We start from the raw sequence: 27,230 nt of genomic DNA, 5'->3' as shown, positions 1-27,230 counted from the left end.
TGTCCATGTCCTAACGTTTGTGCCATAATCCAGACGGCCGCATGCGTCAGAGGTGCAAAATCATAATCCACCATGGTGGAAACCAGACAAGCGTCTCCTCTCTATAACGCCCATCCATATGCGTCAATCATAAAAAATGTCCTTCGAAAGACTAACAAAACTCTGGCGTTTCCTCGCGGCGAATGATGAAGGATCTTCTGATTCGTAAAGACCACATATACCCTCTAAAGATACCAACGCATCACCTTGAGAGTAGAGAGCCTGGAATATGATTCTCCACTAGGAAAAATTGGCATGGAATTTATTTGACGAACAATCATTCTGAATCAACCTCCATGGTCCAGAAAGGTAATTCGCGGGCCAGGTTAATCTCATGTTCATCCCAGACGACTTCGCCGTCACTATTAGGCTCTTTGAGCTCAATAATGATGTCGGGTGGTATCGAGAGGAGGCTGTGTCGATTATGAACCTTACGCCTCAGGCGTCTCTGATTGATATCGCCGGTATCCCATGGCTGAAGGTCTTCTCTGTCCGAGTCACTGCCCCTTTCGCTAATGGTTCGTTTGCTGATGCTTCCTTGCGTCATCCGCCTTGATCTCCGCTGTTGACGCGCACGTTTAAGCTCCCTCAAATATTCCGCATAGTCGCCTTCAACGTCAGAATCCTCTTCCTCGTCGGACGACATGGTCGTATTGAGGTTGTCGAGGCTGTCTATGAGTTGCGGGTCCACTTCCCCTTCAGAGCGCGAAGCCGAGCGGCTGCTATCCGATGCTGGATACTCGATGCTGTCAGGCCTCAACACGCCGTCGTCGTCGTCACTGTCGTCACTACCATCGCTATCCATTGCATCTTCGTCCTCATCACTGCTGCTGCATTCCTCAATCTCGAATGCCGCTTGTACGACAGTCTGTGCCGAAAGGACCTGGGTAGCTCTAGCTTGGTTTCCCGGTGCACCAGACCGAGGCGACACGGGAGGACTTCCAGATGCTTCCGACCCATCATCTGATGAATCGTCATCGGAAGAGTGAGACGACCGCGGGGAGATCTCCTCTTGTTTCAACCCGATGAAAATGTTGAACCGGTTGAATTGTGTGAATTCTGTGAATTGTGAACCCACACCGCCTAATGGTGGCGGGCTACTTGAGCGCGGCGGTGCTCCGCGGGTTTCCTTCCGGGCATTGGCGCCGGCGCCGCTCCTACGATTGAATGTAGGAGAACCAGTAGTTGGCGTCTCTGGCGGGGATGTCACATTGACTCCCGTCCGCAATGTGTTGATCGTTGGTGTATGTGGACGCATCTTTGCGAAATAACGGAAAGATCTCCGTCCCAGATAGTAAATCTTATCGATTTTATTGTGACCTAGTCAGTGTGGGGTCGGACTATGGTGAGGTGGGATGACGAGGGGTTCAAGGCGTTAATAACCAAAGTAGAGAGCTCCAAGGTGGAGAGTATGTTGGGTTACTATAACCGTTCATGATAGATTTGTAGGGTTCCAATATGTATAAATGAAGAGCGCCAGTTTCCTTCAATGACTGAGGGAATCAATGGCGAATTGTTCCGAGGGAATGCGCACGGGTTGGGGACAACCAGTGATTGAGTACCCGGAGCGCTGATGTTGGACAGACGCGCAAAAATGCCTACCTCGCAATTGCGAATAAGCAGAGGAAGATTGATGTCGCGAATGCGCAAGCTTTTTGGGGTCACCTCTTTCGGACTTCCAGAGATGGGTGCGTACAGTGATTTGATTGATCATCCGAAGTGGATGAAAAGGAGAATATTTTGGTGCAATGGATTGAACCGATTGTTTCAAGTTCGGACATCTAATGGAAAAGAAGAGACGAAAAAATAAAATACCGTTCTGTGATCTCGAGGCCCGAAACTCAGGTACAGCATGTGCGCCGGAAATTCACACGAGCAGGGTAAGGCCTTGGGAACTGGGGAACGCGAGCAAACTTATAATGCCGAGCAGATATAGAATGCCGCACAGGAGCATAGTAATTACTGAGACGGGCTCATGGGCTCATGCGACAAGTTGGGAGCTGGAAGAAATGCAGCGCCAGATAACCGTCGGTCTAGCCTAGGTCGGAGAATGTCGCAATGTCTCGCATATTCAATGGCGGACTTGGGCATCAACGCTCCAGGATTCCCCGGTTATTTCAAGGTAGATTTTTTGGCGTAAATAACATGGCCCGTCTTTGTAGAGAAGTCATGGCTTGAGAGCGATAGGTTACTTGAAACGGAAGCCAGCAGCTCAGTATGACTCCTTTCTAGTGCTCATGATGTGGTGGACGGGATGCAAACAGCTGAGAAACATGAGTTGTCAATGGGGTTCGACTTGAACCCTGAAATACACCGAATGAGGATTCGCTCGGCAGGCTAGGTGCTTGATGGGCTGGTTGGTTTTGAGCGTATCGGAGCTCTTATGGGAAGAAAAAGCAACGAGGTGAGTGGCAGACGAGGCAGACTCAAAAATAGCCATGGCATCAGGTAGCGAATGGTGCCCAATGAGAAAAAGGATTTTGAACCTGCAGTATGCATAAGCACGAGAGAGGAGACACAACGTGCTGAGGTGGAGATGGGGAAAATTTGCTGCTTGGTCGGTTGAGAAACAATACTGCTGCCGTAACCTGCAATGTAGTGCGTCGTGTTCTGACGTCCGGTGAGTGTGGCGACGGTGAATCGATGTTTGTCGCGTTTGAAGCCCATTTGACAAGAGCGTGACAGTGGACAATGAGTTGTCTTGAACAAGGCGACTTGTAGTCTGTAGACCCGCTGGCTCGGGGTGCACTCGACGCTTGTTCATCCTGGGCGGCCTTTGACCATGACCTTGAATTTTGACCTTGACCTGCCGAACGGGGGACATGGAAAGAGCAGAGCAGTGGATACTGTATGAACTCGGACCAAGAATGCTCGTGCAAAGAAAGCAGAGGCGCGGCATATACGGAGTACACATTACAGCATACATATATGTAGGCCCGGGTTACACTAGAACCATGCTTCTAGAAGGCTGCAATCGTCTTGAGACTGAGAGGTGGATCTTGGCTGTTTAAATTCAAGTGCTCCGGGATTAATTGACAGACGTTCAAACAACGGCCGGTGGGTTCGAAACTGGTCGGTTTGAATTGCATAATGAAACATTAGTGAATCTGGTATTTGTTGTATTTGTTATTGTATGTAATGTACAGTACCTGGCATCAATTTGTGACGTACATAAATTAGCGCTTTCGTCTCGGGATACGCCACCATTGGAGGGGTGCTTAAGGTATCCGTTTTATGTCAAGTTTATCAGGTACACATACCTCATTCGGCGCCCGCGTTTAATTGTTCAATCGTTCCCGTCACGTAGCATCAGCTTGTGTCGGAGCCCGCGTCATTTGTAAATATTGACTGGTGATAGTTTGCGATTCTTCCAGTCCCCGTCTCCACACACCGAATCTGAGGACGTTGGTAGTGCTCCAACTCCTCCCGCTGGCTTCCGAACGATTTCAACACCAAGTGCTGGTGCAGTGCGGTGCAGTGCGCGGGAATGCTTGTATCGTAGAGTCCTACATATCACTTAACCATGTCTTTATTATCTGCGCACTTTGAGCAGATCCAGATATCATGCCAAGGCATTGACAGTCTCCCGTAAGTCTTTGCATCACGTCCCTTATCTTGGGTCTGTCTCCTGTAAGGTCGGAAATAAACTAACACATACCAGCTTTCCCCGGCCAAAGATCTTCACAAATGCCCTGCTGTCAAATCACGATATTACTTCGTTAATCCGCGACACTGAGACGCATGAACGAGCCTTATTCTCGGTCCCACCTCCACCTCCGCAAGCCACTACTCAGGAGCCAGAACTCCCGAAGCAATCATCACGACGACAGACCGTGTTCAATGTTGCTTCAGGCGAGGTTACCACTTCCGGAAGTACCACGGGCAGGAACGTCGGTGCGCCAAGGAGGCACACTGCCGTCGCTGCCGTGCTGGGCGGGGATCTGCACGACCAGATACGCAAGAGCGAAAGAGGGCGGAACAAAGACACCCTTGACATCGAAATACTATTAAGGGGCGCCGAGAAGCTGTGCACTGTGTATCCCCTACCGGGCGCGCTCGAGAGGATACCTGTACAAAGGAGCAAGTATGCCCAAAACTTGAGCACCTTGGCCTATTACGAAGCCAAAGTGGCCGAACAGACTGAGGCATTGGGCCGCATGAATAAGGACATGTGGAGCGAAGAAGAGGACGACGAAGAGCCGGAAGAGGAAGGCAGCACAATCCTCACCGAAGACGATCTCCGGCGGGAAGAAGACGAAGTTAGGGAGTTGGACGGGAAGAAGAGAGAACTACAACGGCGACTAAGAGCTATGGAGAAAGATCTTGCTGGACTGCAGGGCATGTAGTATGACTAACGAGACCGAGAATTGATACCCCCATTCGATCCCAACAAAGTGGGACGATCCCCTGAGCCAGCGTTTTCGTCCTCTATACGCCGTTCTGAATCCAACTATTCAACGAAAACTGCGTCTTGATATTGGTATAAGTCTCGCAAACGTCGAATTGCGGTGCCTAGATCAGGCATCTGAGTACAGCCCTACAGACTCCTAGGCTGCCAATCAGTTCAGGCCTTCGGAGGGCGGCCCAACTATTTCCATTTATCTCCGGAAAGTCTCCGGTGCGACTCATTTATAATCAACACCAACGATGTAGATCGTGTTGCTCGGGGCTGGGATACATACGTCCAAGACCCATTAATAAACCATCAAACCCCCTAACAGATATGACGCACTTTGATATAACAATCATCTCAGACCCTGTCTGTCCCTTTGTAGGTCATTTACGACCTACTCTAGGCTACAATCCGTTCAATCTCTAACAATGTTCTAGTGCTACCTGGGTAAAAAGCGGTTAGATAAAGGGATTGAGCTGTATCGCAAAGTCTATCCGGGCGGCAAAGATGACACCTTCAACATTTCATGGTCGGCGTTCTACCTCGACCCAACGGCACCTCAAGTTGGCATACCTTTGATGGAACGCATGGAGCAACGTTTTGGCAGAGAAAAGCTGCCCATGATCCGAGAGGCATTAAGGAAGCAGGGCTTACAAGACGGTATTAATTTCAGCACCGAGAGCAAGATCGGAAATACGCGCAATGCTCATCGGTTGATCCAGCTTGCGAAGACCAAGGGCAACGAGATCGAGAATCGCGTGGCCATGGAGCTGTTTAAGGCGTACTTTGAAGACGGTGGAGACATCACAAGTTTTCAAACTCTGACCGACGCGGCGGTGAAAGCAGGCATGGACAGGGACAGAACTAAAGACTGGCTCGACAGTGGGAAGGGAGGCGAGGCTGTGGATAAGGAAGTCGAAGAGGCAAATGCTAAAGGCTTAAGTGGTGTTCCTCAGTTCACAATTCAGGGCAAATGGCAGGTCGATGGTGCGCAAGATCCGAGGGACTTTTTCGATGCCATCGTCGCTGCTCGAGAAGGCAAATCGACTGCCTCCTTTGAGTCGGGCATGTGCACCTGAAAGTGACACCCCACAGTTGGTGTATCCTGTACTTTGTGCACTATCATTTCGCGGCTCGGCAGTTCCCTCGGAGATGTCTGACGTCGGTGGAAAACCAGACTTACCGCCATCAGTTGATGAGTGGCGCGGAATGAACTATGTGGTGAATCGGTTTACCGGGAAAAAAGCGTCCCGAGAGATGATAGCCTGCGATCTGATACAAGTTCGCAGAAGCAAGCCTTGATTGGTCTCCTCTATTGACTGTCTCACCTCAATACTCTAACACAACCATTCATGTGCTTTTTGATTGTCACCATCATATCACGCTCACTGTCTTATATGCCCACAAAGCTTATTTTCCATATTTCCTGCTTTATACAGACAAGATTTACAGCACCACGTCCAAAATGGCTAAGTATGCGACCTCTATCTCGGAGGGTTATTTCGAATGCCTCGACTCATCGAAAGCTTTAGATATATTTAAATAGATTCCCTAATGGTGAAAAAAAATTTAAGAGTATTGGATTTTCGAGCAACAGGCTAGGACATCAATGTACGCGTCATGTATGGAGTCATCATAAACAGCCAGGCGATAAGCCTGCTTCTCCTTACGCTTTGTCAATTAATTACTGCTTTCCCGCAACTGACGTCGGATCAGCTGGACGTCTACTTGCAGCATTCAAAGAAAGACGCCAAGGATTGTCCTTACGCTCCAATTGTCAAACCATACGACAACACGGGTCGGTCCAAAAGAGAGACAGTATTCAACGCTCAGCAGCAGCGTATCGATGTGACGGGCGACCATGCCTTCATCCCCCCTAACTTCGCAGCTGGTGATCAAAGAGGTACGAGAAAAACCCTACCGTCTTATTTGCACAAGCAACTGACATGTGACAAGGACCGTGTCCTGGCCTTAACGCGTTGGCCAATCATGGATATATCCCTCGCAATGGTGTTTCGGATCTACTTACTCTTACCACGGCTTGCAACAAAGTCTACGGCATGGGGCTCGACCTTGGTGGTATATTATCAGTAGTGGGCACGGTATTCACTGGAAACCCCATCTCCCTGAGTCCTGGCTTCTCAATCGGCGGACCAAGTCAGAGTAGCCAGAACATCCTTGGGGGCCTCGGTCTCCTAGGTACGCCTGGCGGCCTCATCGGCAGCCACAACAAGTACGAAGGCGATGCCAGTGGTACCCGCGGAGATCTTTATCTTACTGGGAACAATTTTCATGTCCAGAGGAACCAGTTCATCGACTATTACTACTCGATCCCCGAGGATACGCCCTCTGCCAGACAATACACAGCCCTGGGGCAGCTCCATTACCAGCGCTTCCTGCATTCCAAGAACAACAATCCATATTTCTTCTATGCGCCCTTCGCTGGGATCCTTGTCACGCCTGCGTCTTATTCGTTCCCCCCTCGCATGATGGCCAACCACTCGGAACAATACCCCAACGGTTACCTGTCGCGGCAGAACTTCGCCGACTTCTTCGGGGTTCAGGGTAACGACAGGAGCAACTTTGTCGTCAAGCAGGGATGGGAGCGCATTCCGGACAACTGGTATCGGCGACCAATCGGCGACGATTTCTCGCTGGTCGCCTTCCTTCTGGACGTGGTAGAGCATAGTCTCGAGTATCCCGCTCTTCTGGCCGTCGGGGGCAACACCGGGACACCTGACAGTTTCGCCCTGGTCGATGTCGGGAACCTGACCGGCGGTGTGTACAACTCTGTCAACCTCCTAGACCCGGCAAAACTTGAGTGTTTTGTGCTACAGTTGCTCATGACTCAGATTCCGGACTTCGTGGGTTCGTTCTTCGCGAATGTTAGTGCGGCAGCGGCGCCCTTGCTGGACCGCATCGTGCAGACGTTGGCTGGAGCTGTGTGTCCGCAGTTGCAAGAGGTCCACACTGAGCTGTTCAATAAGTATCCAGGTTATACCAAAGCCTACAGCGGCTATGCTGGCTTGAAATCAAGTGGTGGTCTTCTTGGAAGTCTACTGAGTGGACTTCTTGGAGGAGGCAGACGTTGAAAATCATTTTGGTTCTGTATGCCATGATTTTCTACGTCGGGAAATTCGTAGTTTGAACTTTCAATAATCTGGACTTTCAATTTCGGTTATTGACGTCAATCCTGCATCTCTAATCGATCAATAGTCTACCTCTTCTACACTGACTGCAACAGCTAAGGTCTGACACGTGATTCTTGAAAGGTTCTATAAATGGATGACCATCGAAATTAGTACCATATGGCCAAAGTGGAGCGTGCCTGAATCTCTGGCATTCTCCTGGATCCATCGTAAAGAAGGCTTCTAGTCTGAATACTTGATTTTACATCCCTTGGATATTCAGCGAATCCCGAATTCGTGCAGTTGGAGTCTCCCATCCGTACCGGCAGCTGTGGCTCGGGAGGCAGCGTCTAGAATTAGACTACATGCTAAAACCATTTTGTCAAGTACGTGAGCTTCATTGACAGCACGGGAGAGGGTGTCAGAGGCAGGAAGAGGTCGCCTGCCGAGCTCTGGTGCTTCACACTCTCTGGGTTGAGTTGTCAGACATTCAAAGTCTCACGTGCTTTCATCATCACCACAACTACACCTGAACTGGGCTATGCTTCTATGAGATTAGCCTTCAAAGTCGCGACAGAGTCAGACATTAGGTTAGTTCACATGTCGAAGCTCAACGGCCTCAGCGATTTCGATGAATAAGCGTTCTGGACCGTACCACCGTGTGTTATTTGCAATGAATATGCTATCGGACGAAATCTTCAAAACTGTCTTAGTGTCAGCAGGTGTCGTCTAAGCGATGCAATCGCCGCAGGCGTGTCTAGGTATCACTGGTTGGGCCTTCAAAAGTCACGCCTTATATAAATCCTGAAAGAGAAGTTTGGACGAAAAATCTCCGTCCATTCTTTCTATACAGAGACTATCTGAAGAGGGTACGAATTTCCGCATTCGCATGTCCCGAATCGACAAAATTGCTTTGCGCAAATAAGTAGAACTCCGGTGTAAAGTCTAGATATTCAAGATTTCCAGTGAAGCACGTTGCCATATTATATCCGCGCACGACTGTCAATAGCTTTCAGACAGTTCAATCTACGAAAAAGGTGCACTCGGCACATTTGCCGAGCCAAGTATTGGGTTCAATTTGGGGAAATGCTACCGAAATTTCATCTCTCAATATGATTTGACATGACAATTAGGATAATCTCAATAATAATATGAATGCCCACTATCCTTTCACTTAGGGCCAGTCAGATAACGGGTGAATATATCTGTATTCACTACCTGACAGCATCTACCAAAACTGCCGGAATGCAGGAAGGAATAATGTTTTACAGTTCCAAATAACAATCAACAAAATCCCCGTGTCCTTTCTCCAGCTGTCTTGTTGGTTTGCTACTAAAATATTAAATTTTCTTACACTGTTAAACATGAAGTTGCTTCTCTTCGCATTGTCACTCGTGGCGCCGTCTCAGGCCGGCCTTCGTTTCGGATGCTCAACGCTGAGTATCCAGCGTCTCGACCCCGTCGTTGAGCCCGGCAATGTTCCTTCAGGCCATGTTCACCAAATTGTTGGAGGCAATGCGTTCAATGCCACAATGCAAGGTGATATCGGCGAGAAAGGCACATGCACGACTTGTCCGTTCACCGAAGACTTCTCCAACTATTGGACTGCTGTGCTATACTTTAAGCACCAGAACGGCTCATATCATCGCGTGCCCATTTACCCTAATGCTGTTATAGGAGACGGAATCACTTCCATCCAGGGCGGTATGACTATCTACTATACGCAACTTGACTTCAATGGAAACGGTGATCAGAAGATCACCTCATTCCAGCCGGTAACCACCACCTGAAGCCGCGACGCTGAAAAGGCTAACTGACAAACTATAGGGATTCCGTATGACAGTTGGTAGTCCGACAACGGACACCCTGGATGGCGCCAAGAACCACACTGGTCTACGATATGTGTGCCTTGACAGCGCTTACACCAGATTCCCAGAGCTTCCAGACTTCCCTGCTAGGGCATGCAAAGGTGGTATAATGACGGTCCACCACTTCCCATCGTCAGTTCTTATCCTACTCGAATTTTAGTGCACATCACTGATCATCATCAGATGCTGGGATGGAAAGAACCTCGACAGTCCAGATCACCAAGCTCACATGTACAACACAGTCAAAGAAGCCTTCCAGCCGGCCGACCCCTGCCCAGCTTCGCACCCCGTTCGCATGCCGCAGCTTGCGTACGAAACACTTTGGAACACAACCATGTTCAAAGATATGTGGCCCACCGACGGCTCGCAGCCGTTCGTCTGGAGCTACGACGATAGCAAAGGCTATGGAACCCACGGGGACTACATGTTCGGCTGGAAGGGCGACTCTCTCCAGCGCGCCATGGACTCTACTTGTATGTTTCAAGATTGTGGGGAGCCCAATGGCCCTCTCAAAGTGCAGAGCACTGCGGATCAAAACAAATGTACTGTTCAGAACACGGTCACTGAGGATACTCAAGGATGTAAGTGCTTTAGGGCTCCATTATCGCCTGTAAAAAAAAATTAAGCAACTAACCGATTCTGATGTGCAGGGCTTGCGGAGCTTCCTGGTCGCAAAATGAACATGAGAAAGTAGACGGTTTTCTGGGCTGCAACGATTGACAAGCTAGGCATTGAATGTTCTTGCAAGATCAATAAGCTGGAGCATTCGATACATCTCTGAATATCCACCATTGGATCCTTTTAGATTATAATCAGAGCTGGCAATACACCCACTGCAAGAATGAAAATCTTTCCTCCTTCATGGAAGAGTTTCAACGAGCAATATTGTTCTTCTGGAGATTATTCTCCTGATAATGCCGGATAATGGCCGTTTGCAATACAGTCTTCACGATGAACTGAAGTCCTATGTACATAATTTTAAAGATTCAGAGCCCGGTAAGCATGATATGATCAGTATTCGATAACCAGCGCATTCGTCCAGAACTTTTCTAAGCCACGCCACTTCGGAAAGTGTTGTTGTCTGGTACCTGATACCCCAAAGCAGCTACGATTGGCTTAGTAGGTCAGGATAGGAACAGCCTCGTCGCTCATCAAATAGTCGATCTGGTCAGACCGATAGTGATTGGTGACAGTGTGATTATCAGAGTGTCGTAGGGAACCGAAGAATCTCGCTAGCACGGAAGGCATACATTGCATGCTTCATGGTATATCTTATTAATCCGTTGTCGGTTCTGGATTCCGTACCTAACAGGGCCATCAGATAGGCTACGACACTATTTTTGGATAGCCGAATATTTTCCAACCTCAATTCAACCGACATTTTGCACACATCCACGCCTATTCAAACTTCGCAAAGCCTAAGCCTACTGCTTGCCAGCGGCCTTGGCAAGGTCTGCAAGGGCATCGCGGCGCTTGAACTTGGCGTCCTGGATAACACCTGCAATGAAGCATTAGTGGTCAGTGATGTCAGTGAATCCAAGGTACTAGTTAGACTAACCGGCATCAGCGTCGCTGGAGAAGTTACCAGACCACTCAATAAAGGTGCTACCCTCCTGGGAACCCGAGGTAACAGGGTAGAGGCGGATGGTGCTGACAACACTGCTGTAAGTGAGCTCAGGCTTGGCAGTGATAACACTGTAGGTGATGAAGTGGTTGATGGTCTACAACATGGTCAACACAGTGACACGGATAAAGGGGCAGGAAACAAACGCTGTGCTCCTCTTGCTTGACCTCAAGCTCAGTACCGTCGGTGAAAGTCCATTTGACAACGTCGGTCTCCTCCTGAGACTTAACGAACTCGCTGTTCTTCAGGGCGGACCAGAAGTCGCTGAAGTTCTGGACTGTTTGCTGATTAGCTGGATCACACAAGAACAAGGTCAAGGATTGATTTGCAGTTCAATTTTGGCTTCCAGAAGCAAAAGTCATTGAGACACAAATCATTGAAAAGCAGTGTTCTGCTAAGCGGGCTTGAGCCGCAAGGTACTTACGCTTGATGTGGTGCCAGACCTTGCTGAGAGGAGCGTTGATGACGGCGCTCTCAACGACTTGAGTAGAAGTGGGGATTGCACCAGGGTTAGACATGATGGTCGTTGTTTGTGAGGAAAGTTTGGACGTGAATGGTGTGGATTGAAGTGAGCTGAAAGTTGGTAGAAATTGAAGATGTAATGGTCAAAGAGTACCTTTCTGGTTTGTCCTAAAGCCTCCTCCTCATTAAGCTCACCTGTTTGCACCTTCTCCAACGCTTATATGCAGGCCCCACGTCATGCACCATCAAAAAGTGGAGACAGTAGTGTCAATCCTGAATATCGCCAAAAAGCGTCGTGATTGCCTCATCCAAGGCTTTACTATAACAATCCTACAGTGTAAACGAAGCTGAAATTCACTATGCTGTTGTTCTTCTGTCCGCTTGCTCGCTGAAACATGCTGTCTTCCGATAGGAAGGACACAACTGTTCGACACCTTCAAGCGTTGCACGTCTTGCAGCGGGGTATGTCTGAAAAGTCTTACATTGGTAGGCAACGAGGGCTTTCCATGACACTGGTATTAGCCGACACATTTTTACGTACGCATTTGTTCAAATGGGTTCGGCAAATATACTTGTACGTGCATCTCGCCGAGCACGAGCATCTAGTTGCCATCCCAAACAACTGCGGTCTATCTCAAAGTGCTTGGTCCAGTTACTTTCATCAACTTGCCAGGGTTAAACTATGCCCCAAGGTTGGGTGTAACAAGCACATTATCGGAAGTAGTCGTCATGTCGTTCCTGATTGTGTGTCCAAAAGCGATCACTTCATCCCACTCCCTAATCGCTTTTGTTGCAAGTCGTGACCGATCTGTCCGTTTCGATTCGCTCAACTGAATGGCCTCAGAGCCGTCAGGAATGCCTGGCGACAGCGACGCTATCTTGTACAGACCACCATGGTGACAACTTTTGTTCTTCCTGCTGAAGTATCGGACCAAGAGCCCTAATTTTGGCCCAGTTCCGAAATGATGATCGCTTCCATCTAGATCCTGACATGGTTAACAGGAAACTTGGCAATGACTTGTGCCGGGGGTCAGAGAGGACCATATCTCTAGACTATAATGAACTAGTGAAGATTGTAGCCATGACCAAGTATTGTCATAGTGTTTGTCTAGGTCCTTGACGAGGTAGATTTTGATAATGGTCATTGCAGCGGCGCTGGTATAGTGACACAAGTGTTTTCAAGAATAGTTGGAACCTCTAAAGCTGCAATATATTACCGCCCATTATACCGCTCAAACTAAATTTTATTAAACCACTAATTTTCAATTATGGCGTTGATGACCGTAGGAAACACAGCAATTATAATGCCAACTAGGGCATTATAAGATGCTTGTGTCGCGGCAAACAATCTGGAACCAATTGGAATAACATGCTTGTTCTGAGTGTACAGGCTACTTACTGGACGTTGAGTGACATATATCAACCGTCGATACTACTATCCCATTGCCTGGCCGCTGGAACACAAAAGGGCATCTACGAACACGATCAGAAGGCTATTCAGCATAACTTGAATTATACATAGACTCTAAAGGAATACAAAATACCACTTCTTTGCAGCTGTGACCGTCGATCGTACGAGGAAATGTTACGATTGATAATTTACTGAAAGTCGTCGATTGAGCGGATCATGCTGCTGAGATGACTCTATAATTGATGGGCGTTAGTCCTAGCGACAGCATCCTGGATCGACTCTAAGTGTGTTGCTAAATCGAATATAGTGCCAACTGTGACAACAGAAGGGCAAACAACAGCACTTATCTATCGTTAATTAGTGATATCGCTTCTCAAGCACTAGGGTGGATCTACTGTTGCATAGATGAACATATCTTTCTCTCCGGCTTGGTGGATGATAGTACACCCCCACAGCTTTGCCAGCAACATCAGTATAGTAATAGAACCGAAATCCAGGACACCGCAATTAATGTACTGACAGTCGGATTGTGTCATCACATAGTTATGCAGATTACCAGATATGATTGAAAAAAAAACCCGACAAAAATTCAAGCTTCCTGAGATCCTTTAAAATAATGGCTTCCACTTATCCAGTCCGAAAATCAATTGGTAATACCGTAAGTGACTTCGTCCCCGGTGCATCCGTGCATACAATAGAAAGTCCTAAGAACCGATTGTTCCTACTATATTTTGCGCACTCAGAACAAGGAGCTTGCGGCTTTGTTCAGGCGTTTTGAAATTCCAGAATGAAAATAAAGGCCTATAGAAAACTGGAGGATGCTTGTTTGAAATATAACATGCGATGCAATCCGTTATGTGCAGTGATGGTTGCACGCAAGCTTTTGCTCCGTTGCATCCAGTAGCGAATGATAGTGGCGATTTGTATCTTACCAGCAATCGGAAACTCAATTTGGGGCCCTGGGACAGATAATGTAAGTATCGCCCCTGGCCTTGACTCATCATTTGAAAGAATATTAGTATAAGTAAAAATGAACATGAAAAGACTGCTCTTTACAGTGCGAAGAATCTCTCCGTCCGGATCGAAAAGATTCCCATTTGATTTCTTCAAAGGAACACAGCCTGAGGTGAACAAGACTGCAATAGTTCTCAATCTTTTTATCTTATGCTGGTCGTCATAACGACAGAAGAACGTGTATACTTTACAATGTTCACTATAAATGATTGCTCCGATGAGTAATACGCATCCTCATAAACGTGAGTGCCTTCAAAAAGAACGGGATGCCGGAATTGCCTGCACAGGTCAGTATCCAGGGTTGCTTCTTCTCTGTTTGATCATTGTTGCTCCTAGGTACCATGTATGCTCCGATATACTACTGAAATATTCGGATTGAAGAAATCAACAACTCACGGAAAGTAACGAGTCTGAGTGCTTCTAACTAGGCAGCATATTTAGTTGAACTTGAGCAAGCTAGAGCCGTACAATTTTTGGAACATATCTATATTCTTGATAGACCTGCATCTAGACTAGGGTGGGCTGCATGACGGAGACCAGGCCAGGGGTATGAGTACTGGCCGGGATACGGACAGGGTCTATTATGAGCACTACTTTGCAGGCAGTGACAACACTTTGTGGAAGACAATGGAAAGCTGCATCCGTATGCTCAGTCGTCGATATGCCATATCGGACCTTTCTATTGAGCACTTTGAGATAGAAATCCGTGACATCTGGTACATCTTCATCTTAGCGAGTCAGAACATCGATGTCAACCATCCTGCCCAAGACCGGCTCACTCGTATCGTTTTTCTGGCACGGGAGTACAATACCATCCAAAGGGTGGTAACTGGCGTACCGCATACGCAAAGCGCCATCACAAGTCACGGACACATCTGGCAAGACCTTCCCTTTCTTATCCAGGATGTCCGTGATGCTTGGAAGGGGGTTATAACGAGCCCGTCTTCGTCCTCGTCCTCGGCACACCGTCGCAATCTCACAGCAGGTATTGCTAGAATGGCGGGGGTGGGCCTATGTGAGACTGCTTTCGGTCAATGTGGCCTAGGAGTGATGAAGATGGCCCTCGAGTCACCTGAAGTATTTAATGAAATTCTAATGCTTCCCCTCGTGTAGGTCTGGTTGATGTACGCCGGCGATCAGATTTCACGGCTAAGTCATCGCCAACAAATCGGCCGATGGGACATGGAGCATCGGTGCGCGGCACGCTGGATCGCTCCTTCACGATGCTGGTATTGCTAGTACAGAATTTAGCAAAACCAGATTTATATTCTGGAAAGAGAGACTAGCAGATATCAATGCCCAGGCTGTGCGAGAGATAGGTGTGGAAGCTCAATGCGCCAACATGATCACCAACATCTGGGACAGCTTTTATGGTCGCGCATGTTACTGGTCAACGAGCCGCACTTCTCGGGATAGGATGAAAGTGGGTTAAGTAGGTTAAGGACAACAAGGTATAGGGGTTTAATATCAAGTACATTCTTTGGACTCTTTCGTTCCTATCATACCACTTACTTAACTTGTGACATTGTGTATTGGCTTTTATAGATAAATCGCAGTAGTATATGCGTTGGGACCTATGCTAGATCAACACATAGCCGATCACTAGGATATGGTATCTATGGACGACTTTGGGAGCTGATGGTTTCACTGACTGTGGACTGATCGTCAAACCGTATGCAATGAATACACATCACACTGCTCTCTAACCGCAAATCAACACCAAGAGTTGTTTAATTGGGGTCTCCGGAATGCGGACAGTATTATTTGTTTGTTTAACGCCGCTGCGGTGGCTGTGATAATAGCCTGCGCGTGCTCCCAAGGGTCAAAAGGCGTGGCTAGCAGTTCTGTTATACAGGTAAAGAAGAGTGAATGTGCACAGTAGTACTCCAGTAGAACGGAAAAGTCCAGATTTGAAATTATGAGTTATTAACGTATCTTTGTCGATCAGAAGTGAATATTAACAGCTAAGGTGAAAATCAAGAACACATCATCTTTGAGATGAATGATTACCAACTTCATGATAATAGCATTCGAGTGCTCTGTAAATTTCCAGCAAGAGGGACTCAATGGTGGGGAGTTGAATTTATACAGAGATGTGAGTCCCTGCATGATGCATGGATATGAGTAATCAAATACTCATTCAGACAGATTATTTACTGCTTACCCCTGAACTCCGAGTATCTCTACTCTATAGAGGCAGAGTTTCTGGGTATCAAACCGCGCAGCGACCAACTCTACCTGAAACGAGCATTCAACAACCTCAATAACTATGGACAGCGCGGCGGAAACGTCAACGATTTCTCTTGTGACAGCCTCGGTAATGCTTACGTGCAACACCCGAGGACAACGCAGTTTTCATCTATAAGTACAACGTACAATGTTATACAGTTCTGTATTACCATGATTCTGATATCTAGCAGCTCTACCTCAAGTTTCTCCTTGACATATATTCGTGACCCGTGCATCATTTGGCCGGATAACTCAAATGTGGGCTGCGACGGGGAAATGTAAATGAGTATCAACCAGCTTCCATGTCAGCCTAATTGAAACGACGGAGTCGATGGCAGAGTGCATGCCGGGCTGATCTTGCGAGCCAGATTACCGGATGGCGCGAGTAAGAATGCGTTAATAATGTAAGATGGGAGGTCTTAGTTCGTCACATCTAGAATACGGGGATGCTTTAATGCAAAATATTTAACAGAATTATGTGAGAATTATTTAAGCTTACAAACTCTGTTGGTCAGTACGTCTCATGACTATGTGGAGGAGAGTTCCCCAGAGTACGCCCAGTATACCACGTAATTGAAGCCTTGTGCATCGTAAAAGGGGCTTAGCGTCACATCTGTCCCATTTGCGGTCCCGGTGAAGTCCAGATCTGATGTACTGACTCTGCTCAACGAGTTCAAGTCGAGAGTAGGCGCGCTCGACAATGCCAGGTCTCCATAGTCGCCTGAAAGTATTGTAGGCCCATAAGCAACTGCTGCAAGCGATGTATCGTCGTTCGCAGGAACTAAGCGGAGGCTCATCGGCAGCTTTACGACGACCTGATCTCCGGAGAGCCAAGTACGAGAGATGATGGCATACGAACTGGGAGTCGTGTCAGTTGTCTGTTGCTCGCTATTGACGGAAATGGTGGCATTTGAAGTCCAGGAGGGAATGCGGATCTTGAGGTCGAAGGTGCCTTCACCGTTGATTGTAATTGTGGTTGTGTCCGACACCGGGAACGTAGTGTCTTGGGAAACGCTAATACCTTTCTGCGACCAGTCAAGAGCCGAGGGGGTAAACAGGTTGATATATAGAGAAGTGTCATCATAACCGTAAATGGAGTCCATCAGCTTGGTGTTGACCTCCAGTCCCGTTCCTTGACAGCACCAAAAGGAATCATAGTTCGTACTCCAAGTGCCACCACCCCAAGCAGGGCCTACACCACGATGGCTGCCGGCAATTAGAGGTGTGAAGTAAGTGACACCACCGTGATCATCGTGCTGGTTCTGTGCCCCTAGGACATGATTGAGCAAGGCACGTTCGTAAAAGTCAAAATAGTCAGCACTGGGGTTCAAGGTCCACAGTTCACGGGTCAATTTCAACATATTCACAGAATTGCAGTGTTCGCAGGTATCGTCTGTAAGCCATTCCGCTATTTCGTTGGAGGCGTGGAAATGTTCAGCTTGACTGTTGCCTCCGATGGCGTAAGTGTGTTGATTGACAGTGAAGTCCCATGCGTTCTTGGCAATGTCCAAATATCGAGAAGTCCCTGTGGCTTTGAACTCTCTGGTGGCACCGATCCATTTGGGCACCTGAGTGTTGGCGTGAAGACCATTGAGTTTATCTTGGTCAGCAGCTAGAGGATCGAATACAGCAGCGTGATCAAACCTCTGCGCAACGGTGATCCACTTGTCATCGCCAGTCTGGCGGTAGATGTCTGTCAGAACATCATTCATGCCACCAAACTCTGTTTCCAACAGAGCTTGCATTTGAGCGGCTGTGAGCTTGCTAGTTCGGGCGTCTACCCACCCAGCGAGTGCGAGTAACACAGTCTCGGCGGTAGAGTCGCCAATATTGCGCCAAACATCAAGGAGGCCTTGCATAGTCTTGTGGATGACATAGTACGGCACATTTCCATTTGAGAGCGTTCGGGCTTCTAGAGCATCGAAGTCCGCCTCAGGAAAGCCTGACAGGTAGCCCGAATTATAGCCCGCCGCGTCGTTGTTCTCCTGACACTTCAACAGCTCGGCAACAAAAGACACCGCCCGATCTCGGCATTCTATGTCTTTGAGGGTGGAGTAACATTGAGACCAGGCGGACAGGAGATGTCCCTGCACATGACTTCGGAAAGGAAATGTCGGATCGTCCCATCCGCCATTAGCAGCAGCTCCGTTGGTGGAGATGTTGTGGTTCGCTCTGAAGACGTAAAGCATGCGCTCGGGTTCGACAAATTTCAGGTAAGTCAAGGTGCGGTTCTGGTTCTCATGTAAACGTCCATCGTTCAAGGTAACTTGGCTGATGTCAAACGTGTGGGCTGCTACACCGTTGTCTGTTGTTATGGGCGGTTCTGCTTGTGCCGCCACCAGACGCAGCACACCTGCAGCGAAGGCAATCAAGCTCTGGAAACGAGGCATTGTCATATTGAAGCGCCAAAGTCCGTGAGCCATGAAAAGAACACCGCAATTGGGGTAAGCCTTGTTCTTATGAAGTCGAATGTGAGGCCCTATACCCAGGTACAACGTTATTGAGGGTCTTCGTCAACCAATGCAATTCGTTCTCCCGCCGCAGAACGGCCTTGGCAATCTACCCACATGTTACCTTAACATAGTAATCCCACCACTCCGGTGACTGCTCCCACGGCAGTTTTATAACCGCATGCGATTGTTGCCCTTGTGGCAACGCTTGGGTGTCCCCCAGCAGGTTCACCAGAACGGCGTACCCCGCAAACTCCAGATTTTGGAGATCGCTAGTAGAGATGAATCAAGCGCACCTATCGGACCCCTGCATTTTTCGTACACGACCTTGGCAATCAACCCCGGGGGCCCACTTTGAGGTCAAATACTACAGTACGAAACCTGGCAAGTGACCGAAATTGGAAATATAGGTCAAGGTTCAAAGCCAGCAGATCTGACCGATCGTCAAATTGTTACAGTGAAGACCGAAATCAGTGTTGCATTTAAGTTTATACAAGGCAAGGAGGCCCCCGGTCCGATCCTATTCTATAGAGATGATTCCCATCCATAACGAAATGATTACACTACTCTAACTTCAAACACAACATCATAGCTAACAGTGTAGCGTACAATGAAACAATGACACCTCGATTACCAGCTTACCGAGCAGACCAAATCGATATCATGCTGAGAAGAAGCTTTGGATCGAACGAGATAGTAGAACAGGTCAAATGCCGTAAACGACCGTCGAAAGACGGTGATCGAAGTCAGCCTTGATTGGATCCACGACAGCGCTTCCAAACCATGCCGGCCTTCGCAGTGAACTTATGCCATTCATGCGAGATGACTTAGTGGAAAGAGTAAAGGAAATATCTTCGGATATATCGACGTGAAATGATTGGCTTCCTCCGTTAATAATTCGGTATAGAAGCGTCACCGGCAAGTATGAACCGAATTATAAAGGCTATAAGACAGACCTGGAAATGCACTCGCCACGTAGCAAAGTAACAAAGTCGAGATCTGTTAGACTTTTATATGTATAGATTTAGGCCATTCAAGTCCTACCAGCCGATCCCGATAGACGAGTCAGGCTGGGATATGCAGGACAACCATCGATGTTTTAGTCGGGCCCCTCGCGGAGTCGAACCCATGTCACCGGCTAATTTTTTACCGCGAGAAGAGGCTTTCAGCTCTTCCTAGGTATACACAGGATGGTTATGCTTTCGCACGTTCATCCTGGATCAACAGCAATATATTTGAAGATTTTGTACAGCAACTGTTACATCAATGTAGTAGGTGGCCAGTGTCTAGATCCATCTTAGCTATGGACAGCGTTTCATTTCATCATTAGGAGAGAATCAAGCAGATGTGTGATGTGACTATTGTAAGGTTGCTCTATCCGCCACTGTACTGGCCAATAATGAATCCGATCGAGGAGTTCTTCGCGAAACTTAGAACATACATCAAACAAGAATGGAACAATCACAGCTACATTGTGGAGCACAATTTTGGTACTTTTCTTAGGGCCTGTGTCGATGTTGTGGGTGCTCGGCAGGAAAGCGCTGGAGGCCATTTTCGGGATTCTGGAATTGTTATTACAGGAACTTTAACACCAACAAGCCTGCATAATAATGCTTTGTAATAGGGAAGCGACGTCATGACTCTACACTACAAAATCTGTGTCTCTTCTAACCACACTGATATGTTGCGAATGGATTGGACTGCGATACCCGGCTTCACTCCGTTTTTGACGAGGAAGTCGGTTTCTTTATCTTGTGCAACATGGATCTGTTGGAAATCAGGACACTCTGCCATCATAATGGTGCAGATCTTCCAGAACCCAGCTTGCCAATCTCAATTGTTCACCTATGCATAATGCCACTCACAGTATTGACGAGTAGCTAGGTCTTGGGGACTTGGGGTTTTAAGCTTGCTTAGGTGCTTGCGATTATTCTCTCCCGTGCCGTCCACGTCGGAGCCGAAGTTATGTTCCTATCATGTATAACCATAAGGTGACGGTAATACGTTCACAATTTTGATACGAGGCAAGCCATGAGAAGTAGAGGCCTTTCGCTTCCGATGGTGACGCTCAGATTGCAGTTGATGCTCAAAGTAGATCAGTTCGCGGATCTCCTGAGGCATATCGTTGTGTGGTTGGAGTACAACGCCCTCCTCGGCATACTGAACAAGCCTTGTCAATATACCCGAGTCCAGCTTATGATGTTCCTTGTCATCTGGATCACACCAGCAATAAGGACCTAACCCACGCCACGCCCCTGACAGCCCATGAGCCGGTAAACCTTCCTCCACATAGGAGGCTGGCCAGAAGTTTCCTGCTATTCTATGAGTGCGGCACTATCAGCACGTTGGCGAGTTATAGCCCCTAATCCAGTGATTTGTCGTGTTCTCTCGTATGCCAACCTCTCGCTTTCTTTGTAGATGAGAGAAATGTCGACCCTTCATTTTTCGCCCTCGGCACAAAGACCACTTCAAGCCCTTAGCTGATCCTCAATGACGTCCCATTCATTATTCGTATCATCAAATTGTTTGGAAAGAGTTCGCCCGGAGCATTTCGACGCGGATGCGGCAATTTTACTTTCGTCTAGTATATATCTATTTGCTGGCAGTTTGTATGCCACGATGTTCTCTAGTTACGTCTTAAGAGTTCAATCCCACAAATGCACCGGGCGCCAACACGAGGCTCTGCTCCGTGTCGTTCGTAACCTCTTTTTGTCTTCTCTTCTCGATTAGTGTCTTCCGAGCTATAGAGTAACGTACACACGTGGGAAGGGATTCGTCATATGGCAGATTAAGGGCTACAAACTCCTATCTTGCATGTGGTTGAACGGATACCACGTGGTCTTGAGGCGCTTGGGAAAGATTACCCCGCACATCAGCCTTCTTCCGGGATAAGGCTCGGAAGTCACAACAATGGCTTCCTATGTATCGACACAAAATCCACATGCTTTCAGATCTCTAGCGTGCTTAGCGTATCATCAAAACGGGACCGACCGTACCGAAGTCGTCATTCCCAGCCGAAAGATCAGATGGAAATGCATAGGGATGCAGACTCACTACCATTGAGGGTTCTCTCTCTCGGTAAGCTATGCCTATCCTCAACCTGGCCAATATGTTAATCATCTCCAGATGGTGGAGGAATCCGCGGCAAATCTAGTCTCCTGATCTTGGAGAACATTATGGAACGTATCCGTGAATCCAAAGGTCTTGATAGAGTTCCTAAGCCATGCGACCATTTCGATGTGATTGGTGGTACAAGCACCGGCGGGTATGGCTCTTCAGTTTTGTGCCTACCACCCTCACTAATAACCCTTTAAGGATCATTGCGATTATGCTTGGGAGATTGAGTATGACGGTGAACGAGTGCATCCAAGCGTATGACAAGGTTGGACAGGCTGCTTTCACACCGAAATGGCGATTTCCATCGCCTGCCCCGCCTAGAGGAGCTTATTCCGCCAGAGCTCTCGAGGATGCTATCAAACAAGTGGTCAGGGAGCATTGCGTAGAATCTCCTTGCATCGGCCACCGGCAGGAAGGGAAACCAACGGCTGAGACTTGTCCACATGGTGGTGTCCAGTTTCGCAACCGATCATGCACAAAGACGTGTGTTCGAGTGGGCCTGAAGTGATTTTAAGAAGCGAATTGGCTGATAATTTATAGGGTTGCCCTAGCTATAACTAGGGACAACGTTGACGCGCCGCCTACCCTTTTCAAGACCTATGACAACACTACCGACTTCGAGGATTGTGCTATCTGGCAAGTTGCCCGTGCGACATCGGCCGCAACGACCTTCTTCAAGTCTATCAAACTTGGCCGGGACGCGATCGAATTTATTGACGCAGGGTTTGGGTACAACAATCCATGCCGAATTCTGATCAATGAGGCGCGACGGCAATTTCCTGAACGTCATCAGTTACAAGTGCTCAGTATCGGTACTGGACTTGGCGATGTAGTCACCATCGAGGACTCAAGGATAAAGATCCTCAAAGCATTGAGGAGCATGGCAACCACGTCGAAAAAGGTAGCGAGGGAGCTGGATCAGCAATACGGTGATGGGGACTCTTACCACAGGTTCAACGTTGACCGTGGCCTGGAAGACATCACATTAGCAGATTGGCAGAAAGCAAGCAGGATCTCTGCGCACACGAAGAATTACTTGGAAGAAAACCAGAGGGCAATTCAGAAGTTCGTGGATGGCTTCACTCGTGTGCCTCGAAGACAGGCAGAACTTTTGGCTACACCTAGTGGGCTACCTACGTTTAATTAACCTCCTATGTCTGGTTTTTATGGACTGACATTATCATAGAACGTACCCATTATCTCCCCATACAGAAGAACAGACGCTTTGTTGGACGGGAAAAAATCCTTATTTCGCTCCAACAAAAGCTTTTCGAAGAGCAATGTGACGAAGTCGCGTTATTTGGGCTAGGTGGAATTGGTAAAACCCAAGTTGCTTTACAGCTTGCACATTGGGCAAATCAGAACAAACCTGAATACTCCATTTTCTGGGTATCGGCCCTAAGTAATGGAGCTTTCGATCAGGCATATACCGAGATTGCCAGTAGATTAAGTATCACGAGTCGGACGGATGAAGACCTGAACGAGTTGGTATGCCAATACCTACGGTCAGCAGAGGCCGGGAAATGGCTTCTCATTGTGGACAATGCAGACGATACAGAAGTATTGTTCGGGCCCTCGGACAATCCTGGAGGGATAAACAAGTTTATCCCAAAGACAGAAAATGGGCGAATATTATTCACCACCCGTTCTAAGGAAGTAGCCCGAGGGGGCCAGTTCCGCGATACCATTGAGATACCCAGAATGGACCTGCAAGAAGCGATATTGTTCTTAAAACATTTATCAATCTCGGAAGGAGTTCTCCAAAATAAGGAGCAACTCACGGAATTGCTTGAAGAGCTTACATACCTTCCATTAGCAATCGCCCAAGCAGCAGCCTATCTGGACAGACACCCGATATCGATTGCCGGTTACCTTGACCTGCTTCGAAGCGAAGAACAAATCATGGTCAATCTTATGAGCAGGAAGTTTGATGATAGCACCCTCTTTGAAAGGTCGCAGAGAGCTGTTGCTACTACCTGGCTTGTATCATTTGACCAGATCCAGAAGTCTGATGCAGCTGCTGTGAGGCTTTTGTCGTTCCTTGCAAATATTGAACCAAAAGCAATACCGGAATCAATATTGCCAGCTTCGCAGTCGAAGCTTGACCTGATAGATGCGCTCGGCACACTTTATAGGTACGCGTTTATTGAGAAACGAGCAGAAGGTGACTTGTTGGATATGCATAGTCTTGTGCATTTAGCAGCTCGTGTATGGTTGAAAGAGAATGGACTAATTGCTACCACAGCAACTGATGCTATTCGACACATATCCAAGATATTCCCTCCTCAAGACTTCACAAATCGCACGATGTGGAGACAATATTTACCGCATACTTTTCGATTATTAGCAGAAAGTAAAGGTATAAGAGCTGATGAGCGATTTGATTTAAGCCTGCAAGTAGGGCTTTGTTTACAGGTTGACGGGCGGATCCAGGACGCTATACGAAGGCTTAAAGAAACATGTGAATGGAGAAACCAGCAACTTTCTGAAGACCATCCTTCTCGATTAGCCTCGCAACACGAGCTCGCAGGAGCATACCAAGCCAACGGACAAGTAAAGGAATCGGTCGAACTACTAGAGCATGTGGTAAAGATCCAGTCAACGACGCTAGCGGAAGACCATCCTAATCGATTAGCCTCGCAACACCAGCTCGCAAAAGCATACCAAGCCAACGGACAAGTAAAGGAATCGGTCAAACTACTAGAGCACGTAGTAAAGATCCAGTCAACGACGCTAGCGGAAGACCATCCTTCCCGATTAGCCTCGCAACACGAGCTCGCAAGAGCATACCAAGCCAACGGACAAGTAAAGGAGGCGGTTAAACTATTAGAGCATGTGGTAAAGATCCAGTCAACGACGCTAACAGAAGACCATCCTTCCCGATTAGCCTCGCAACACCAGCTCGCAAGAGCATACCAAGCCAACGGACAAGTAAAGGAATCGGTCAAACTACTAGAGCATGTAGTAAAGATCGAGTCAACGACGCTAACAGAAGATCATCCTGATCGATTAGCCTCGCAACACGAGCTCGCAAGAGCATACCAAGCCAACGGACAAGTAAAGGAATCGGTCGAACTACTAGAGCATGTAGTAAAGATCCAATCAACGACGCTAGCGGAAGACCATCCTTCCCGATTAGCCTCGCAACACGAGCTCGCAGGAGCATACCAAGCCAACGGACAAGTAAAGGAGGCGGTCAAACTGCTAGAGCATGTAGTAAAGATCGAGTCAACGACGCTAACAAAAGACCATCCTTCCCGATTAGCCTCGCAACACGAGCTCGCAAAAGCATACCAAGCCAACGGACACGTAAAGGAGGCGGTTAAACTGCTAGAGCATGTGGTAAAGATCCAGTCAACGACGCTAACAGAAGACCATCCTTCCCGATTAGCCTCGCAACACGAGCTCGCAGGAGCATACCAAGCCAACGGACACGTAAATGAGGCGGTCAAACTGCTAGAGCATGTGGTAAAGATCAAGTCAACGACGCTAGCGGAAGACCATCCTTCTCGATTAGCCTCGCAACACGAGCTCGCAGGAGCATACCAAGCCAACGGACAAGTAAAGGAATCGGTCGAACTACTAGAGCATGTGGTAAAGATTGAGTCAACGACGCTAGCGGAAGACCATCCTTCCCGATTAGCCTCGCAACACGAGCTCGCAAGAGCATACCAAGCCAACGGACAAGTAAAGGAATCGGTCGAACTACTAGAGCATGTGGTAAAGATCCAGTCAACGACGCTAGCAGAAGACCATCCTGATCGATTAGCCTCGCAACACGAGCTCGCAAGAGCATACCAAGCCAACGGACAAGTAAAGGAATCGGTCGAACTACTAGAGCATGTAGTAAAGATCCAGTCAACGACGCTAGCGGAAGACCATCCTTCCCGATTAGCCTCGCAACACGAGCTCGCAGGAGCATACCAAGCCAACGGACAAGTAAAGGAGGCGGTCAAACTGCTAGAGCATGTAGTAAAGATCGAGTCAACGACGCTAACAAAAGACCATCCTTCCCGATTAGCCTCGCAACACGAGCTCGCAAAAGCATACCAAGCCAACGGACACGTAAAGGAGGCGGTTAAACTGCTAGAGCATGTGGTAAAGATCCAGTCAACGACGCTAACAGAAGACCATCCTTCCCGATTAGCCTCGCAACACGAGCTCGCAGGAGCATACCAAGCCAACGGACACGTAAATGAGGCGGTCAAACTGCTAGAGCATGTGGTAAAGATCAAGTCAACGACGCTAGCGGAAGACCATCCTTCTCGATTAGCCTCGCAACACGAGCTCGCAGGAGCATACCAAGCCAACGGACAAGTAAAGGAATCGGTCGAACTACTAGAGCATGTGGTAAAGATTGAGTCAACGACGCTAGCGGAAGACCATCCTTCCCGATTAGCCTCGCAACACGAGCTCGCAAGAGCATACCAAGCCAACGGACAAGTAAAGGAATCGGTCGAACTACTAGAGCATGTGGTAAAGATCCAGTCAACGACGCTAGCAGAAGACCATCCTGATCGATTAGCCTCGCAACACGAGCTCGCAAGAGCATACCAAGCCAACGGACAAGTAAAGGAATCGGTCGAACTACTAGAGCATGTGGTAAAGATCCAGTCAACGACGCTAGCAGAAGACCATCCTTCCCGATTAGCCTCGCAACACGAGCTCGCAGGAGCATACCAAGCCAACGGACAAGTAAAGGAATCGGTCGAACTACTAGAGCATGTAGTAAAGATCGAGTCAACGACGCTAGCGGAAGACCATCCTAATCGATTAGCCTCGCAACACGAGCTCGCAGGAGCATACCAAGCCAACGGACAAGTAAAGGAGGCGGTCAAACTGCTAGAGCATGTGGTAAAGATTGAGTCAACGGCGCTAGCGGAAGACCATCCTGATCGATTAGCCTCGCAACGCGCACTCGCTATACTTTATGAAGGACTACCCATAATTCAACTTGGGTTGGTGCAAGAATACATGAAGGAGATGTGAGATAGTACTGCGAGGAGGCATCCGCATACCCAGCTCTGAGAGTAGCAGTACGAACCGGGTATGTGGAAAAATCCGCAGGTGTGGCCTTGCGACACTTCCACAAACATCGCTAGCTGGCCTCTTCCTTACCAGGTTCAAGATTGGAAAGGCTGGGATCATCTGGAAGACATCGTGCAAAAGTAGAGAGACGTTTCGACGACCAAGAGAGAGACGATGGTGCTCGGGAGGAGAGACGACGGCACCGTAAAGGTGATCGCAATGTGGTTGCATTGGATATATGTTGACCGAGGCAATCTATCTTTATACGACACTACTACTAGTTTTGATCCTATCTACTTAGTAGCTCATAGATATAATTGGGGATGTTTGAAGTGGTTTAGTATGGTGGTCCTGTTATGGCGTATGATTTTGTGGCTTTGCGTTGAGTTATGGCTAGTCTTGCCTTAGGTTTTAGTTTTGATCGCGGCTTTCCACGTCGTATAAAAAAGCAGTGATGCGTTCATACG

General features: G+C 48.0%; 9 protein-coding genes across 9 annotated transcripts; 6 read left to right on the top strand and 3 right to left on the bottom strand.

Annotated features, from left to right (window-relative positions):
• Positions 1 to 2,070: 2,070 nt before the first annotated feature.
• Positions 2,071 to 3,256, bottom strand: BKA67DRAFT_205305 (uncharacterized protein). Its single transcript, XM_046095453.1, has one exon. The coding sequence runs from the start codon at positions 2,963 to 2,965 to the stop codon at positions 2,321 to 2,323; it is 645 nt and encodes a 214-aa protein (XP_045962287.1). The 5' UTR covers positions 2,966 to 3,256; the 3' UTR covers positions 2,071 to 2,320.
• Positions 3,257 to 3,562: 306 nt separating this feature from the next.
• On the top strand, positions 3,563 to 4,385 carry BKA67DRAFT_514702 (DASH complex subunit Spc34; the record flags this gene model as incomplete). The annotated part of the gene is made up of 2 exons (XM_046097669.1): positions 3,563 to 3,627; positions 3,701 to 4,385. 2 exons carry the CDS (start codon positions 3,563 to 3,565, stop codon positions 4,383 to 4,385), a joined length of 750 nt encoding a protein of 249 aa, XP_045962286.1.
• A 377-nt stretch (positions 4,386 to 4,762) lies between these two features.
• BKA67DRAFT_496652 (DSBA-like thioredoxin domain-containing protein) lies at positions 4,763 to 5,469 on the top strand (the record flags this gene model as incomplete). The annotated part of the gene is made up of 2 exons (XM_046097039.1): positions 4,763 to 4,810; positions 4,870 to 5,469. Coding segments are annotated over 2 exons (648 nt in total), but the record flags the coding sequence as incomplete, so codon positions are not given.
• A 583-nt stretch (positions 5,470 to 6,052) lies between these two features.
• Positions 6,053 to 7,524, top strand: BKA67DRAFT_512570 (uncharacterized protein; the record flags this gene model as incomplete). Its single annotated transcript, XM_046097487.1, has 2 exons — positions 6,053 to 6,335; positions 6,389 to 7,524. 2 exons carry the CDS (start codon positions 6,053 to 6,055, stop codon positions 7,522 to 7,524), a joined length of 1,419 nt encoding a protein of 472 aa, XP_045962284.1.
• A 1,400-nt stretch (positions 7,525 to 8,924) lies between these two features.
• On the top strand, positions 8,925 to 10,536 carry BKA67DRAFT_673843 (uncharacterized protein; the record flags this gene model as incomplete). Its single annotated transcript, XM_046108743.1, has 4 exons — positions 8,925 to 9,335; positions 9,388 to 9,560; positions 9,612 to 10,009; positions 10,079 to 10,536. The coding sequence occupies 4 exons, from the start codon at positions 8,925 to 8,927 to the stop codon at positions 10,120 to 10,122; spliced, it is 1,026 nt and encodes a 341-aa protein (XP_045962283.1). The 3' UTR covers positions 10,123 to 10,536.
• BKA67DRAFT_205231 (uncharacterized protein) lies at positions 10,537 to 11,741 on the bottom strand. The gene is made up of 4 exons (XM_046095452.1): positions 11,477 to 11,741; positions 11,199 to 11,329; positions 10,987 to 11,149; positions 10,537 to 10,926 (listed from the first exon to the last, which is right to left on the bottom strand). The coding sequence occupies exons 1-4, from the start codon at positions 11,568 to 11,570 to the stop codon at positions 10,853 to 10,855; spliced, it is 462 nt and encodes a 153-aa protein (XP_045962282.1). The 5' UTR covers positions 11,571 to 11,741; the 3' UTR covers positions 10,537 to 10,852.
• Positions 11,742 to 14,205: 2,464 nt separating this feature from the next.
• On the top strand, positions 14,206 to 15,371 carry BKA67DRAFT_533223 (uncharacterized protein; the record flags this gene model as incomplete). The annotated part of the gene is made up of 4 exons (XM_046099666.1): positions 14,206 to 14,226; positions 14,480 to 15,016; positions 15,053 to 15,132; positions 15,191 to 15,371. 4 exons carry the CDS (start codon positions 14,206 to 14,208, stop codon positions 15,369 to 15,371), a joined length of 819 nt encoding a protein of 272 aa, XP_045962281.1.
• Positions 15,372 to 16,592: 1,221 nt separating this feature from the next.
• On the bottom strand, positions 16,593 to 18,851 carry BKA67DRAFT_557029 (uncharacterized protein). The gene has a single exon (XM_046102214.1). The coding sequence runs from the start codon at positions 18,589 to 18,591 to the stop codon at positions 16,696 to 16,698; it is 1,896 nt and encodes a 631-aa protein (XP_045962280.1). The 5' UTR covers positions 18,592 to 18,851; the 3' UTR covers positions 16,593 to 16,695.
• A 2,675-nt stretch (positions 18,852 to 21,526) lies between these two features.
• BKA67DRAFT_620116 (uncharacterized protein) lies at positions 21,527 to 26,028 on the top strand (the record flags this gene model as incomplete). The annotated part of the gene is made up of 5 exons (XM_046105469.1): positions 21,527 to 21,696; positions 21,745 to 21,883; positions 21,934 to 22,218; positions 22,276 to 22,859; positions 22,922 to 26,028. Coding segments are annotated over exons 1-5 (4,167 nt in total), but the record flags the coding sequence as incomplete, so codon positions are not given.
• Positions 26,029 to 27,230: the final 1,202 nt, after the last annotated feature.

The sequence above is a fragment of the Truncatella angustata genome, assembly GCF_020726525.1.
Source record: "Truncatella angustata strain MPI-SDFR-AT-0073 chromosome Unknown BKA67scaffold_2, whole genome shotgun sequence".
Taxonomy (NCBI): Eukaryota; Fungi; Ascomycota; class Sordariomycetes; order Amphisphaeriales; family Sporocadaceae; genus Truncatella; species Truncatella angustata.
This window is presented reverse-complemented; position numbering and strand designations above follow the sequence as displayed.

What these genes read in the sequence shown, in the direction of transcription:
- BKA67DRAFT_205305 (XM_046095453.1), bottom strand. Translation starts at nt 2,965, where the DNA reads ATGTATGCTGTAATGTGTACTCCGTATATGCCGCGCCTCTGCTTTCTT.
- BKA67DRAFT_205231 (XM_046095452.1), bottom strand. Translation starts at nt 11,570, where the DNA reads ATGTCTAACCCTGGTGCAATCCCCACTTCTACTCAAGTCGTTGAGAGC. An exon ending in TCAAGCAAGAGGAGCACAGC is followed by an intron (nt 11,150 to 11,198) that starts GTTTGTTTCCTG and finishes ACCATGTTGTAG; the next exon opens with ACCATCAACCACTTCATCAC. An exon ending in CTCCAGCGACGCTGATGCCG is followed by an intron (nt 10,927 to 10,986) that starts GTTAGTCTAACT and finishes GCTTCATTGCAG; the next exon opens with GTGTTATCCAGGACGCCAAG.
- BKA67DRAFT_557029 (XM_046102214.1), bottom strand. Translation starts at nt 18,591, where the DNA reads ATGGCTCACGGACTTTGGCGCTTCAATATGACAATGCCTCGTTTCCAG.